Source organism: Oryctolagus cuniculus, chromosome 5 (genome assembly GCF_051225735.1).
Source record: "Oryctolagus cuniculus isolate XC-2025 breed Fujian yellow rabbit chromosome 5, ASM5122573v1, whole genome shotgun sequence".
NCBI classification, from domain to species: Eukaryota; Metazoa; Chordata; class Mammalia; order Lagomorpha; family Leporidae; genus Oryctolagus; species Oryctolagus cuniculus.
Genome location: NC_142871.1, coordinates 60,201,728 through 60,217,554, shown reverse-complemented (window position 1 = coordinate 60,217,554; position 15,827 = coordinate 60,201,728). Strand labels below are relative to the sequence as shown.

The 15,827-nt window shown below is 46.3% G+C and overlaps 1 protein-coding gene and 1 long non-coding RNA gene across 2 annotated transcripts; one reads left to right on the top strand and one right to left on the bottom strand.

Annotated features, from left to right (window-relative positions):
* Positions 1-2,565: 2,565 nt before the first annotated feature.
* Positions 2,566-8,370, top strand: LOC100351165 (sodium-dependent glucose transporter 1C). The gene is made up of 4 exons (XM_089333797.1): positions 2,566-2,715; positions 3,068-3,236; positions 4,414-4,530; positions 6,476-8,370. The coding sequence occupies exons 1-4, from the start codon at positions 2,692-2,694 to the stop codon at positions 7,471-7,473; spliced, it is 1,308 nt and encodes a 435-aa protein (XP_089189923.1). The 5' UTR covers positions 2,566-2,691; the 3' UTR covers positions 7,474-8,370.
* LOC103349863 (uncharacterized) lies at positions 4,416-15,550 on the bottom strand. Its single transcript, XR_011388584.2, has 2 exons — positions 15,413-15,550; positions 4,416-8,243 (listed from the first exon to the last, which is right to left on the bottom strand). It is a non-coding gene; the product is annotated as an uncharacterized LOC103349863 (long non-coding RNA).
* Between the last annotated feature and the right edge of the window lie 277 nt (positions 15,551-15,827).

Here is a 15,827-nt window from a genome sequence, read left to right as displayed (position 1 = left end):
TCCTCAAATGGTCACAACAGCTGGAGCTGGGCCAATCTAAAGCCAGGATCCAGAAGCTTCTTCTGGGTCTCCCCACATGGATGCAAGGCCCAAGCCCTTGGGCCATCTTCCACTGCTTTTCCTAGGCACATTAGCAGGGAGCTAGACTGGAAGAGAAGCAGCCAGGACTTGAACCGGCACCCATATGGGGATGCCAGCACTACAAGCGGAGGCTCAGCCTACTACGCCACAGTGCCGGCCCTTAACTCACTTTTTTTTTTTTTTTTTTTTTTTTGACAGAGTGAGACAGTGAGAGAGAGAGACAAAGAGAAAGGTCTTCCTCCTGTTGGTTCACCCCGCAAAAGGCCAGTATGGCCAGCACACTGCACCGATCCAAAGCCAGGAGCCAGGTGCTTCCTCCTGGTCTCCCATGCGGGTGCAGGGCCCAAGGACCTGGCCATCCTCCGCTGCCTTCCCGGGGCCACAGCAGAGCTGGACTGGAAGAGGAGCAACCGGGACAGAATCTGGCACCTCAACCAGGACTAGAACCTGGGGTGCCGGTGCCGCAGGCAGAGGATTAGCCAAGTGAGCTGCGGCGCTGGCAAACTCACTTATTTTTAACAATTATGATTGAATTGTTTCTAAAGATGAAACATCTAACAGCTAGCCATCATGTTATTTTTCTTGCTGACAAAAACTTTTAATATAGAGATAACATAAAGCTTTGTTTATCAGTAAATGTAGGTAGGAAGAGCCATGCAATTGTATGATATTTGATGCTGAAGACTGAAGAATGCCTGTTTTAATTAGATCAATATTCTTTATTTAACCAAAGATCACCAAGTCACATGAACCTGAAAAGCATCTGGTTAGGTTTTTTTTTTTTTTTTTGAAAGAGAATACTTCATTTATACAAGCATTTATGATTCTGAAAACCAACTGGGCCTGGTGCTGTGGCATAGCTGGTTAAGCCTCCACCTGTGATGCCAGCATCCCATATTGGCTCCAGTTGAGACCCGGCTGCTCCACTTCTGATCCCTCTCCCTGTTAATGTGCCTGGGAAAGCGGCTGAAGATGGCCCAAGTGCTTGGGTCCCTGCACCTGGCTGTGGGCAGGCTGTAGTAGGCATTTGGGGAGTGAACCAACCAGTGGAAGATTTCTCTCTCTCTCACACGCACACACCCCCTCCCCCGCCATTTTTCTCTCTCTTTTCTTCTGTCATGTTGCTTTTCAAATAAATATATAAATCTTTTTTTAGAGTGATTATTATAAACAATCAGAAATAAGTTACCCTTCAATTCTGGAATCTTTGTTTCCTTTTTGAAAAAGTAGAAGCAGCTCTGGGTTCTTAGCTTCAGCTCCAGCTATTGTGGCCATTTGGGTAGTGAACTAGCAGATGGAAAATTCTCTCTCTCTCTCTCCCTGTAATTCTGCCTTTCAGAAAAATACAATAAATAATGTTTTTAAAAAATGAAGTTTGAAATTGGCAATAGAAAAATGTCATCTATAAATATCATCTCATATATACATACCTACAGATAGAAATAAGCACATACCTTACAGATTTTAAAATTTTAGACACGTGCCAAGTAAAATAAAACTCACAAATTTTTTGAAGAATACCTGGATCCAAATTATTTTTCTAGCCAGTAAAACAAGATTTCCCACCCAAGATGACTGAAGCTTTTTGACTGACATATGAAAAGGACTAAGAATTTTTAAGTTTGTCTTCTGTAAGGAACCACAAAGGTGGTCTTTGATTAATTTCTCTTAGATGCCTCTGTATACCAATTAAAGGAAGAGAGAGAGAAAGAGAGAAAGAGCTTCCATCTGCTGATTGACTCCCCAGATGACCATGATACCCAGAACAGTCTCGATCCAAAGCCAGGAGCCAGTAGCTTCTTCTGGGTCTCCCATGCGGGTGCAGGGGCCCAAGGACTTGCGCTATCTTCCACTGCTTTCCCAGGCCATAGCAGAGAGCTGGATTGGAAGTGGAGCAGCCGGGATTTGAACCGGCGCCCATATGGGATGCCGGCACTGTAGGCAGCAGCTTCAGCCGCTGCACCACAGTGCCTGCCCAGTAGATTACAGTTTGCTATGAATGCAGGCGGGTCTAGGCTAACATAATAACTTAACACTCTGTATGGGCTTTGAGTAAAGTTAAATCACTTTACTTACTGTTAAAGTCACTGTAGGTGTGACCCTGTACTATAATATAATATAATAGCACTAGAGGCTACCTTCCTGATGGCTTGGAGGTTTTCTTTGAAGGAAAGTACAGATTTAGAAACATTTCAATTATTAATACTTTGCATGTTTTATAGGGGTAGTTCACAGGAAGGACTCCATGTGAGTCCAGAAATGCATTGCTGTTTAATATAAGAAATGAGAACAATATTTTGATGTTTTAGTACTTTGAATTTTAAACATTAAATTCACACATCATTTGTACATGTGGCATATTTCAAAATCTACAAAGCTATTTAAAAATTGTTTACTGGCTTTTATTTGAAAGGCAGAGAATCATAGACAGACAGACAGATAGATATTGCATCTGCTAATTCACTACCCATATGTCCACAACAGACCGGGGCCAGAACAGGCCAAAACCAGGAGATGGGAATGCAATCTGGGGCTCCCAGGATATGAGATGTCACTGCTGTCCCAGAGTGTGCATTAGCAGAAAGCTGGAATCGGAAGCAGAGCTGGTAAATGGAACTCAAGAACTCCAACAGGGTGTGTGTGTGTCCCAAACAGTGTCAACCATTGTGGCATGTTTCAGTGTTATATTTTATTAACACTTAATGTGGAACTGTCTTTTAAGGTATTGTCCAGAAGGAAAATGAAATTTCCCCCTTATTACTTAAAGAATTAATGAACTTTTTAAAAATTGAGTGTTATAAAAAATAGCAAAACAACAGAAGTAGGTATCTCTAGTAATGCTATTATTGATACTGTGAATGTTCCCTGATGGTGGGAATTAAACTAATTTCCTATATTACATGGTAATCCCACCCTTTTTTGAGTGGAAAAATCTACCACATAGAGTTATCTTAATGTTGTAAAGCCTTTGTTTTTTAAATTTTAGGGAATGAATGTCGCTATACTGGGACCCACGTTTCAAGATCTGGCAACAAATGTGAACCGAAACATCAGCAGTCTTTCTCAAATTTTTGTGGGCCGTGCCTTCGGATATTTGAGTGGCTCTGTGATTGGTGGATTACTTTTTGATAGTGTAAATCATTTTTTACTTTTGGGTAAGTAAACGCTAATTTTCACTTCTTTGTGATTTTCAGTGAATTCAGTTTGTCTTTAAAGATGAAAACTACTATCTCTAGGCCACTGAAATGGGTAGTGTTTGGGTGGGAATTTGTGTTTCCCTGGTGCCTGTTCTTGCCCTGGCAATTACAGAGAAGCTGTGTTGGGCCCTCTGGAAATGAAGATAAGCCGCAGGATGTGCTAAATCCTTAGCACTGTAATTGAAGCGCTACTCCAGGGTCACCCACTGGTTATGCAAAAAAAGCTCTGCTTAACAGGGTGTCAGGCAGAGGTCAGAATAAGCTCCGTGAACCTGCCCAGGTGGCCACTGGATAGTGAGGGAGGGGTGGAGGAACTCACACAGTGGTGACTTCAGACTGCCCTCCTCTTCCTGCAAATGGGAGATGGCAAAGCTACTAGCATTCTCTCTACTGAGTAAATTGACAGGCTTAACGAAAATGTAGGTTAATGGGATAGAATTCATTTGGAAGTAAAGAGAATAGTTTATTGTTAGTGAATGAATACAACAATCCCTCTTATTTCCAACATAGATTGAAAGAATAAATTTTTTTGTATTTCTGTAATCCCCAAAGTAATATATCTATGAAAGTTTACGAATTTCATCTTACTTTTGATATTTTACCTGAAATCTAAAAAAATATATCTTTAGGCTCTCACATATGAAACATTTAAATAAATAATGATTTGGCTATAAAACTTTGCCTTGTATAATTTATAGCTCAATTATTAGCAATGCTAGAAATATGTTCCTATTACAGTGATTTCTATTTTATAGGCCATAAAGATTGTCAGAGATTTAAATGGAATCACCACATATAGACGCTGCAGGTCTCATCTCCTCTCTTACTCATTTTAACTTGTCCTTGTTGGAAGTTTTTATGATGCCGACTGTGACCACAGGTCCTTGGGCCTTGTGCCCGCATGGGAGACTAGGAGGAAGTACCTGGCTCCTGGCTTCGGATTGGCGCAGTGCGCCAGCCGTGGTGGCCACTTGGGGGGTGAACCGGCAGAAAAAGGAGGACCTTTCTCTCTCTCTCTCTCTCTCTCTCTTTCACTGTCTAACTCTGCCTGTCAAAAAATAAAAATTAAAAAATTAAAAATTAAAAAAACAAAGGAATATTGTCTTCAATGGCTGACTCTCACCTTTCTTCTCAGGGGTGTCAACGCTGGTTACCACAGTAGGTCTTTACCTTGTTCCGTTTTGCAAGACAGCTGTATTACTGATCATCGTGATGTCTGTCTTTGGTGTTTCCTTTGGCATTTTGGATACAGGTCAGTAAGCCCTACAGTACCATCCCTGGGAGTAGGAACTTTCTACTGTATTAAACTGTCACTTGCCTTGCTTCCCAGAGTGACAGAGATCTACTGGGATGGTGCCACCCAGTCAGAATCACCCTTCGGGCAGCTTTTCTTCTTGCTAATTAGGGGCCCTAGTTTTGAGCAGCCAACCATGAAGCGAACTTAAGGAATTTTGTTTTAGGAAAGAATGTTGATTTACAACCTGCAAACAGGGCACGGTCCTCTGTGTGTGGGTAATGACACTGCAGGTGAACAGGATGAAACTTTATCATTGCAGAGTAGAAGAGATTGATGGTTTCATAGGTTAAACCACGTCTGGAACCATTATTTTGGTGAGAAAGCATACAGGCTGCCACCATTATAAAATGCACTGCGTTTTTCCAGCTAAGGGAAACCCCTGCTGTGCACTACCTTCCTTCTCTCTTCTGTTCTTTTCTCTCAAAAGTTCCTTCCCTCCTTCCAGAGGTCCTCTCCATTTTATCATTGTGAAAATGTATTAAAGAAAGTATGTGACTTTGGTTTGCCCCTAAATCCAGCTTTCTATCCACCCTCCCCTGATTTAATTTTACTTCATAGATCCAGAAAACATTTTCTACTTCAAGCTAAGTTTGCTTGTGAAAATACAGGGAACAATTAGGTGGGTGTCTGAAATTATCTTTTAATGAAAAACACCCTTCAAAGCTCGATAGTCTTGGCCTACATCTTGTAGCTGATCAGGCGGAGTTAAGTGCAGATGGTGAATAGTGTCTTGTGTTCTGTAGAGGACACACAGAAAGCTGGAGTATTCTAAATGCGTGTTCTGCATCTACTGTTTACACAAATACATAATATTCCTTAGGTGGGTACTGACGGCACATGCAGGAGCTTTGACAATGAGGCCACTATCTGCTGGGACATTTTTGCCTGTTAAGTATATAATTTTTGGTTTAGCAGTTGGGAAGCCTGTGTCCCATGCCTGGGGGCCTGCATTTGAACCCAGCTCTGGCTCCTGCTTGCATCTTCTGTTGATGCAGACCCTGGGAGGCACAGGTGATGCCTGGGCTAACTGGGTTCCTGCCACTCGAATGAGGGACGTGGACTGAGTCTTCTGGTTCCCTCCTAAGCTTTATTGTTATTGCAGGCATGTGGTGAGAGGCCAGCAGATGGGACCTCTCCCTTTCTCTATTGTCATTCTTTCTCTCTGCTCTTCAAGTAAATACTTAAAATGAACACGTCTACTTGAAATACGAATGAGTAACTATGTGAGGATCCCTGCCTCAGTCTGTGATAGAACTGTAGTCCGAGAGGCGGCAGTTTAAATTGCCCCGCAGGTTCCACCTGGGAGCATGTGACGTTATGGCGCTGAATTCCCTGGAGGTGGTGGCTAAGAATTCTGGAATCATAGAAGTCACTTTGGGGGCCAGTGTTGTTGCATAGTGGGTTAAGCCGCTGCCTGAACTCCAGCATCCTATAAGAGTGCGGGTTCAAGTCCTGGCTTGAATCTGGCTCCTTGCTGATGTGCTGGGGAAAGCAGCAGAAGATGGCACAAAACCTGCGTCTTTGCCACCTTTATGGTAGACCTGGATGAAGCTCCTGGCTCCTGGCTATGGCTTGGCCCAGTCCTGCCTGGCTGTTGCAGCCATTCGGAGAGTGAATCAGCAGATAGAGGAGATCTCTCTCTCTCTCTCTCTCTCTGTGTCTCTCTCTCTCTGTCTCTCTCAAATTCTGCCATTGAAGGAGAGAAAAAAAGGAAGGAAAGAAGGAAGGAAGGAAAGAGGTAAGAAAGCAAGCAGCCAACCATTCTGTTGCCATGTTTGATAACAGAACACTGTAGGGTTTGTGCCGTGAGACATAGACTCAATCCTTTTCTGCAATGAATTATGTGTTCCCTAAGTTACCGAGTTTAACTTAGATCATTTTCCCTGTTTTTCATTGGTAGGTGGTAATGTGCTTATCTTGGCTCTCTGGGGAGACAAAGGAGCCCCCCATTTGCAGGCCTTACACTTCAGTTTTGCCTTGGGTGCCTTTTTGGCTCCCCTGCTCGCTAAATTGGCCCTGGGTACGACAGAGCCTGCTGGGAACCACACGGAGCCTGACCCTCTCCACCCCGCCCTCAACCAGTCAGCTGAGGCAGACTCGGGACCTGTGTTTGGAGCCCCTGAGGACATGAATTTACTGTGGGCTTATGCTGTCATCGGGACTTACGTTTTCATAGTGTCTTCCTTTCTGTTTGTGCTGTTTTTCAAGAAAAGCTCAAGAGGGCCCAAAGCAAAAATGTCTGCTCAGACCTTTCGAAGGGCGAAATACCACCGCGCCCTTCTCTGCCTCCTTTTTGTGTTCTTCTTTTTTTATGTTGGCGCCGAGGTCACCTATGGCTCTTACGTGTTCTCGTTTGCCACCACCCATGTGGGCATGGAAGAGAGCGAGGCGGCCGGGCTGAACTCCATCTTCTGGGCCACGTTCGCAGCCTGCAGGGGGCTGGCCATCCTTTTTGCGACATGTTTACAGCCCGGCACCATGATTGTGTTGAGCAACATTGGCAGCCTGGCGTCGTCTTTCTTCCTGGTGCTTTTTGACAAGAGCCCGGTTTGCCTCTGGGTTGCCACCTCGGTGTATGGGGCATCGATGGCAACCACGTTTCCCAGTGGCGTGTCCTGGATCGAGCAGTACACGACCATCCACGGGAAATCAGCAGCCTTCTTTGTAGTTGGTGGTACCTTGGGAGAAATGGCTATTCCTGCAGTAGTTGGAATTCTTCAAGGAAAATACCCTGATTTGCCCGTCATTCTGTATATGTGTTTGGGGTCAGCCGTATTCACTGCTATTTTATTCCCTGTGATGTATAAATTAGCCACCTGGCCTCTAACTCATGAGAGGAAAGCAAACAGAAAGAGCGAGGACCAGAAAGCTTATTCTTTACTTCTGGCTGGACTATGAAGAAGAGGACGAAGACGAAGATGCAGAAGAGTGGAATGAGATGGATTTTGAAGTGGTTGAAATGCAGGATCCATTGAGGCCCTCTGTGACGGCCATCTAGCAGTTCTCTGATGGAGCCCACCTTGGAAGTGTCTGACCAGCGTCTGGCTAATGCAGTGGTGTAGGAGTGCTCTCTGCTCCAGACTGGCAGTTCCTTTGTGGAGTTCTCGCCAGGGACCAGAGCAGAGGGGACCAGCACTGAGCGGAGAGGGCTCCTTTATTGGCGCCCTTGGTGATCACCGCTTGAAGGGGCCAGGCAGAGCCGAGCATCGCAGTTGTCAGCCTGCTTTGGGCAGCAACCGCTCTAGGTCTCTTCATAGCAAACGCCAGCAAGTGTTGACATGTCCGCTGCTCCCAGATTCTTCCCTAAGTAGCCCAGGGGTCTCCCACAGCAGGAGCTGTATGAGGCTAGTGTTTGGCATGTAACTGACTAGGTCCTGTTTTCTGGTCTTCACCCCTTTAGAGCATGCAAAGAAGTCACTTGTTTTTGAGAAGCTGGGTAATGTTCTGGTGGGACAAAATCCTTAGAAGTGGAGTTGATTTGCTGAACAAATTAGCAGGCATCAAAATAGTGCCAGGGAAGTTGGGGAAAGTAAATGGACAGTTTTATTACTTACTTACTTTGCCTTATCTAGGCTGAGTCAAAGAATGCTAATGACTCTTGTGCGTTTTGATTTCCAAGAACAGAACACAGCACAGGGCTTTCAGTTCATCTCTTGGACTTTGTGATTCTAGAAATGAAAAGGATGATTTTCACATTAGGAATCCATCAGTTTTTTTTTGATTTAACAATTTTAATCCATTCAGCCAGTCTATATCTTTTTTTTTATTTAATAAATGTGAATTTACAAAGTGCAACTTTTGTATTGTGGCTTCCCCCCAACCTCCCCCCCTCCCGCGGCCCTCCCCTCTCCCACTCCCTCTCCCATCCCGCCCTTCATAGAATTTCATTTTCAATTACCTTCATATACAGAAGATCAACTTAGTATACACTAAGCAAGGAAGGAATCCATCAATTTTAACATTTATGAAAGGTGTCTTCTAATAATTAGGACGAGGCTACTTCAAAACTTTGGAAGTGGAATTACAAGAGTCATTTATTTTGGTGCAAAAATTTGAAGCTCATGCATAGCATTTTCATAACACTGTTTCCATGAGCTCTGTGAAGACCTCTCATATAAGTACCTGATGCTCTTCATTTCAAATGAGAACTGAAACAAAATTATAAATAGCTTTAAGAAAGTAGTACTGATTATGAATACAGCACAGGACTTGAGACCCAGCTGCAAACCATGATTTTGCCTCTGTGTCTGTATTTAGTTATGGCGAAGGCATCATTTACTTCATCCTCTGATTTGTATAATTTCTGAATGAAAAATTATTTTCAATTTGGAAATCCATCAGTATGATTGTCTCCTAGTAATTAAAATGAGGCTACTTCAAAATTTGTGGAAATGGAATTAAAAATTATTTTGGCATAAAGATGTTTCAAGCTTGAATAGCTTTTTCATAATAGTCACTCCCAATGAACTCTTTGAAGACCCCTCATATAAGTGCCAGCCTGTTCTTCATTTCAAATGAGACGTGAAACAAAAATGGTATATTTAGAAATATACTACTGATTATAAATACTTATCAATTTAACATATTTAATGCTTAATATGTTATTTGAGTAATATTCTGAAGAATGCATTTTTTAGTACTACATTTCAGTGATTCTAAGATATGCTTTTTCCATACTAACCATCTCTGCAATCAAGATATATCTCATTTTCAGCACTGCTGTTCAATATAGTTCTGGAAGCTTTAGCCAGAGCCATTAGGCAAGAAAAAGAAATAAAAGGGATACAAATTGGAAAAGAGAAGGCCAAATTATCCCCGTTTGCAGATGACATGATCCTATACAGAGAGGAACCAAAAGATCACTAAGAGACTATTGGAACTCATAAGAGGGTTTGGTAAAGCTGCAGGATAGAAAATCAACACACAAAAATCAATAGTCTTTGCACACACAAACAGTGCCATGGCTGAGAAAGAACTTCTTGAGAGTGGGCGCCTCTGCACTCTACTCCCAGTGCACTGAGTGCAGAGGCTCATAACCAACAGAGAGGTTCCTGTGTCTGCTGTTGCCAGGGCAGGGCTGGGCCCGGCACAGAGAGATGCCTGAGCGCGTGCCGACTGTCAGGCCCTGGAACTGGAGGCCTGACTCATCCTTTCAATCACTGGAAATCACATCACATAACCGACTTTTTAGCAAGAGCCTACCACACAGGGCTGGGGGGAAGAAAAGCTCCATCCTAATGGGGTAGCATTTCTACCTACGTGACCTAGAGGCTCTTGACATGAGCTGCCTAGGCTATAGAAACCCTTTGAGTCCACCTACTCTGTCAGTATTTAGACAAGGCCATAAGCAAAGTGGAAGTTCTCTCCTCCCTTTAGAGAAAAGTACTTCCTGCTTTGATGGCCACTTCTTCCCACTGTGTATTGTTAAAAGTTTGGTTTACTTGGGAGACAGAGTGGCAGATGAGCCCATCCACTGGTTCTCTCCACAAGTGCATGCAGCGGCTGCAGCGAGGCCAGAGGAAGCTGGAAACCAGGAACTCAATCCAAGTCTCCCATGCTGGTGGCAAGAACCCAATCACTGGAGCCCTCTGCTGCCTCCAGTGGTCTCAATTAGCCAGAAGCTGGAGTCAGGAGCTGAGCCAAGTATCAGCCACAAGTACTCTGATGTGGGATGCAGAGGTCTTCTCCAAATGCCTGTCCTAAGGTATTTCTGAAGGTGGGAAGGTTAAGGGGAGTGAAAGGACCATACTGTCCCTTGTCACATCTAAGCAGCTTTACTGAAAGGCACACCAGGTGTCCTTATCTGGCAGCTATCATCTCTGCTGTCGGTGGCCTTGAGTTTATAGTCGCGTACTCCACTCGGGGCTGGGATCCTCTCCTATCTTTGTCTCCAGCCAGGCCTTTTCTGGATTCTCCTGGAAAGCCTTGGCACAGGGAGGAGAGAAGAGGACTTCAAGCTGCCACCAGCATCTGCCTGTGTGACATCCAAGGGTCCCCCGTGCTTCCCACAAGGCAGCCGTGGCTGGGGCTCAGTTTGTCCTTCCACTGCTTCGTCTTCCCGGGTTTGGTGGGGCAGAGAGTGACCACACCGCTGCTGCTAACGGCTCCCTGGGCCTGCAGGGTGGGGAATACGCTGCGGTTCCTCAGGACACACTTGAGGCCTGGCTGTGGTTCCTCTGCTGTGGCCCAGAAGAAAAGTTCATGATGGTCTGGGGGGTGAAATGTTCCCGTTTCCTCTCCCAGCAGCCATTTTACTCTGGGAGACTGCATGAAGGCAGCTCCTGGGCGGGGTGGTGCAAAGGCAGCTCTGGAATTTCTGCCTGGATTGGATTTTTTTTCCCTTGGTTCCTGTTTTCCTCCCTCCCTCCCTCCATCTGTCCCTCCTTTCTTTCCTTCCTTGCTTCATCTGTTTCTCTCTTAAAGATTCATTCATTTGGGCCAGCGCCGTGGCTCACTAGGCTAATCCTCCGCCTGCAGCGCCGGCACACCAGGTTCTAGTCCCGGTCGGGATGCCGGATTCTGTCCCGGTTGCCCCTCTTCCAGGCCAGCTCTCTGCTGTGGCCAGGGAGTGCAGTGGAGGATGGCCCAGGTGCTTGGGCCCTGCACCCCATGGGAGACCAGGAGAAGCACCTGGCTCCTGGCTTCAGATCCGCGCGATGCGCTGGCTGCAGCGCACCGACAGCAGTGGCCATTGGAAGGTGAACCAACGGCAAAAGGAAGACCTTTCTCTCTGTCTCTCTCTCTCACACTATCCACGCTGCCTGTCAAAAAAAAAAAAAAAAAAAAAAAAAAAAAAAAAAGATTCATTCATGTATTTGAAAGGAAGAGTTACAGAGGGAGGGAGAGAGAGCGAGCGAGCTTCCATCTGCTGGGTCACTCCCCAGATGGCCTCAAAGGCCAGAGCTGGGCCAGTCTGAAGTCAGAAGCAGGAGCTTCTTTCAGGACTCCAACTGGGTCCATGCTCCAAGCACTGGGCCATCATCTACTTTTCCAGGCACGTTAGCAGGAGCTGGATGGGAAGTGCAGCAGCCAGGAGGTGAACCAGCGCCCACAGGAGATGCCAGCATCACAGGCAGTGGCATATCCTGCTGCACCCCAGCGCCGGCCCCTGGATTTGATTTCCGACTCTACCTCCCAATACTCCCATAGTCTCATTACTTACTTCTCTGGGCCTTTTCTTTTCTGGAGTTACGAGTTAAATGAGATAATGCCGCACAGCACTTAGCATATGTCCTTGTATTTATGAATATGAATTTTATCTCCCCCCGAAATGCCTGTATCGAAGTTCTAACTCTTTGTACTACAGAATGTGATTGGATTTGGAGATAGGGTCTTTAATGAGGCAATTCCGCTACAATGAAGTCATCAGAGATGGCCCTAATTGGATATGACTGGTATCCTAAGTGGAAGACATGGGATGCAGAGAGGCACAGACAAGGTGGTCATACACAAGGCAGGGTGAGTGGCCTCAGGAGAATCCAGCTCAGGGTTGTCAGACACAATCTGACCTCCTGACCACGGTGGGTAATTCAGCCCCCTCATTTGCTCTTGGTCCATTGTGATCTGGCTCCAGCCACCCTCCTGTCCACAGCAGCAACAACCGCGTGGCAATTTTTAACCCTTTAATCCACATAGTTATGCATCAGGAGGTTGAGTGACGTCCACATGTAGGCATTGTGCTCAGCTTGGGCCGCGCTGGGGAGCATAGCAGACCTTATGGTTTTAGAGTCTCATAGCAACCACCAATCAGAACATAGCAACCAATCAGAAGGACTGGTAAGGAACTCTGTTTTAACCTTATACAGAGGTAATTTTTAAAAAATGTTTAGTTATTTATTTGAAAGAGAGAAAGAAACAGAAGGAGAGATATCTTTGATCTGCATCTGCTGGTTCACTCCCCAGATGGCCACAAAAGCCAGGACTAAGTCAGGCTGAAGCCAGGAACTGCATCCATGTCTCCCAGGTAGGTAGCAGGGGCCCACACACTTGGGCCATCTTCTGCTGCTTTCACAGGCACATTAGTGGGGAGCTGGATGGGAGCTAGAGCAGCTGGGATTCAAACTGGCAGCCCATATGGGGTTACAGGTAGCTTAATCCACTTGCCACACACTGGCTGCAAGGAACATAGCTTTTAAGGAACTAATATATTTTTATTTCTGGTGCCTCTTTCCTCGGTCCTTCTTCCTATAAAACAAAACTCCTTGGTGCATCTTACTCAAAATTTATAGAAATAACTGATTATCAGTTGTTAAAAGAGAAGGAAGTTAGGGCTTTAAATGAAATTTGCTGGGGCCAGTGCTGTGGCATAGTGGGCTAAGCCTCAGCCTGTGATGCTGGTATCCCATTATGGGTGCCGGCTGGAATCCTGGCTGCTCTACTTCAGATCCAACTCTACTGGTGGGCTGGGAAAGCAGTGGAAGATGGCCCAAATCCTTGGGCCCCTGTACCCGTGTGGGAGACCCAGAAGAAGCTCCTGGCTCCTGGCTCCTGGCTCCTGGCTTCGGATTGGCCCAGCTCCAGCTGCTGCAGCCATCTGGGGAGTGAATCAGCAAATGGAAGACCTTTCTCTCTCTCTCTCTCTCCCTTGTCTGTAACTCTCTCAAATAAATAAAAATCTTTTTAAAAAAAAAGAAATTTTCTGTAATTTTGACTTTTGACTGAAAGGAGTCAGATTTTAGAAATATCTACTGAATGAAATCATTAGGACTTGGCAATAACTTGAGAGAGAAAACAGGAGGCATCAAAACAGGATATCTACAGCCTTTAGGGCATTCTAGTCTGGCTAGAAAGCCCAGGGGGAGCATTTCAGGCATGGAAAGCCAAGACATTCTGGGAAAAAAATGTCCTACATAAAGGACCCCTGTGGGTGAGACCCCAGTGGGAAGAAGTGGCTACCAAAGAAGGATTTACCTCCCGCTGAAGGGAGGAGAGAACTTCCACTTCGCTTATGGCCTTGTCAAGCTAGTAGATCCATAGGGCTTTCATAGCCGAGGCAGCTCATGTCAAGAGTCTTGGGGGGCCAGCGCTGTGGCATAGTGGGTAAAGCTGCTGCCTGCAGTGCCAGCATCCCATATGTGCTCGAGTCCCAGCTGCTCCACTTCCAATCCAGCTCTCTGCTATGGCCTGGGAAAGCAGTAGAAGATGGCCCAAGTCCTTGGGCCCCTGCACCCGTGTAGGAGACCAGGAAGAAGTTCCTGGCTCCTGGCTTTGGATGAGTGCAGCTCTGGGTATTGTGGCCATCTGTGGAGTGAATCAGCAGATGGGAGCTCTTTCTCTCTCTCTCTCTCTGCCTCTCCTTCTCTCTCTGACTTTCAAATAAATAAATCACTGATGTCATCCATAAGAGTGTTATTTGTTAAATAAACAAGAGTCACTGTGCATTAACTTCCCATGCAGGACCTCTGTCCCCAAAAAGTTGTATCATGAGACTTCATAGTAAAACGTGTTCCCAAGAATCACTTCCTTTTAGTGTATTAAATGGAGGATATTCTTGTGTCTCATAGTTATAGTTATGTCTAAGAGCCCACAATAGATGCGGGCTTGGTTCTTTTTTAAAGACAGTTATGTTCTAAAATAAAGAAGGGGGAAGAAGGAAGGAAAAAGAGAAGGGGGGGGGGCGGAATCACCTTCTAGAAGCAATAACCTAGAACAGCCCTTGTGTAGGCCGCTGGGGCACAGTTCTCTTAGGTTTTTTAATTGCATTCTTTTTTTTTTTTTTTCCTTTCTGTTTCTTTTTCCTTTCTTGGACTAAACAGAAGGGAGGAGGAAGGGGAGGAGTGGGTGGGAAGGTGGGCATGGTGGGAAGAATTACTATGTTCCTAATGTTGTATTTATGAGATACACACAAATAAAAGTATATATGTAAATAAAAAGACAGGAAATCTGATTCCTCACAGAAATGAGGAAACAGGTGGTGGTGCCAGCATACCTTACCACCGAAGTGGGCTCAGGTGCATTGAGGAAAAAGAAGGGCTCACTTAAGGTGGTAAAGATGAATTATGGTGAATCATGGTAGTCCTACACTGTATCTTTGGTTTTTATGGAAGATCAGTATGTCAATAGAAGTGAGTTCCTGAAGTTCAAACTCGTCTGTGTGGCACATGAAGCTCCTTAGAACTGAGATTTAACCTCTCTCTCCCATATCATTTCTGCTGTGCTTTATGTACCTCTTGTTTTAATCACTCCAAACTCTTCTCAAGGAGACCTACACTAACCCCCAAATCTAACATTTTCTTAAGTCATAGCCTCTACCGTTCCCTTCATTGTACTTAGCACAATCATTAAAATTTTTTGTGCAATAATTTATAAGAGTGGTCTAAAAACTTGATGAGGATAGGACTGTACCTGGGTTGCCAGGAACGATGAACTAAGCTGGGCAGCCCGCGGGCCTCCGCGGATGGGGGCTACAGGGGTCAGGGGCACACGAGCATTTCAGGTGGACGGCAGAGAAAAGCTCTGGGGGCTCTGGTCAGCCTAGGGACAGAGCAAAGGGGAGCAGCAAGCTTTCCTGGGGGTCCCGCAAATGGACCCCGAGCTCCACGTGCTCACGGCAGGAGTATTTGCCATCAGTTCGCTGACTGAGCTTGGGCCTGTCGGCTACTCCTCTATGATTTGACCTTCTGATAAACCCAGAGGGTTGTGAGGCCTGAGATGATACGCGGGAGACAGAACGAGGGACCAATTCAGAACAGGTCTCCAAAAAGCAAGGGCAGGGATTTCAGCAAGTTGCCTAGGGATCAGACCTCGGCCTCCTCGCACGAGACCCGCGGAGGGGCCCCGGGCCCACCTCGCTATTCCTGGCCCAATTTCCTCCTGAGCGGGTGTGGCCTCTCCTTACCTCCCGGTTGCCCAGCGCCGGGCTGTAGGTCCAGCTGGCTCCGCCACGGGGCGCCCGTCTCCCGGCCTCTGTGAGCTCAGCGGATTGTGACCCGGAGGCCCGAGAACGGCGTCCGGTCGCCTAGACAACAACACCAACTTCCGGTTTACAGGCGGCTCTTTAGTTCCGCTACATGAGCCGCGCACGCGCCCTGTGAGCTGACGGGCGCGCGTTCGCTGTCCTCCTCAGCCGCGGGTTCTAAAGTTAGACTTTGCCGCCCGGACTCAGGGCAGCCCCCGGCAAGCTGGCCCCAGGAGGGACAGCCGCGCCTCGAGGGGCGGGCCGTGGGCTGGGCTCGGAGCTCCCAGGCCCCGCGGACAAGCCTGGCGGCCGCGAGACCCCTGCCCCCGAGCCGCCAAGCTGGACGGGGCACTGG

Coding starts and splice junctions, on each gene's coding strand:
- LOC100351165 (XM_089333797.1), top strand. CDS start 2,692: ATGGAACTCAAGAACTCCAACAGG. Junction 2,716..3,067: donor AACTCAAGAACTCCAACAGG/GTGTGTGTGTGT, acceptor TTTAAATTTTAG/GGAATGAATGTCGCTATACT. Junction 4,531..6,475: donor CTTTGGCATTTTGGATACAG/GTCAGTAAGCCC, acceptor TTTCATTGGTAG/GTGGTAATGTGCTTATCTTG.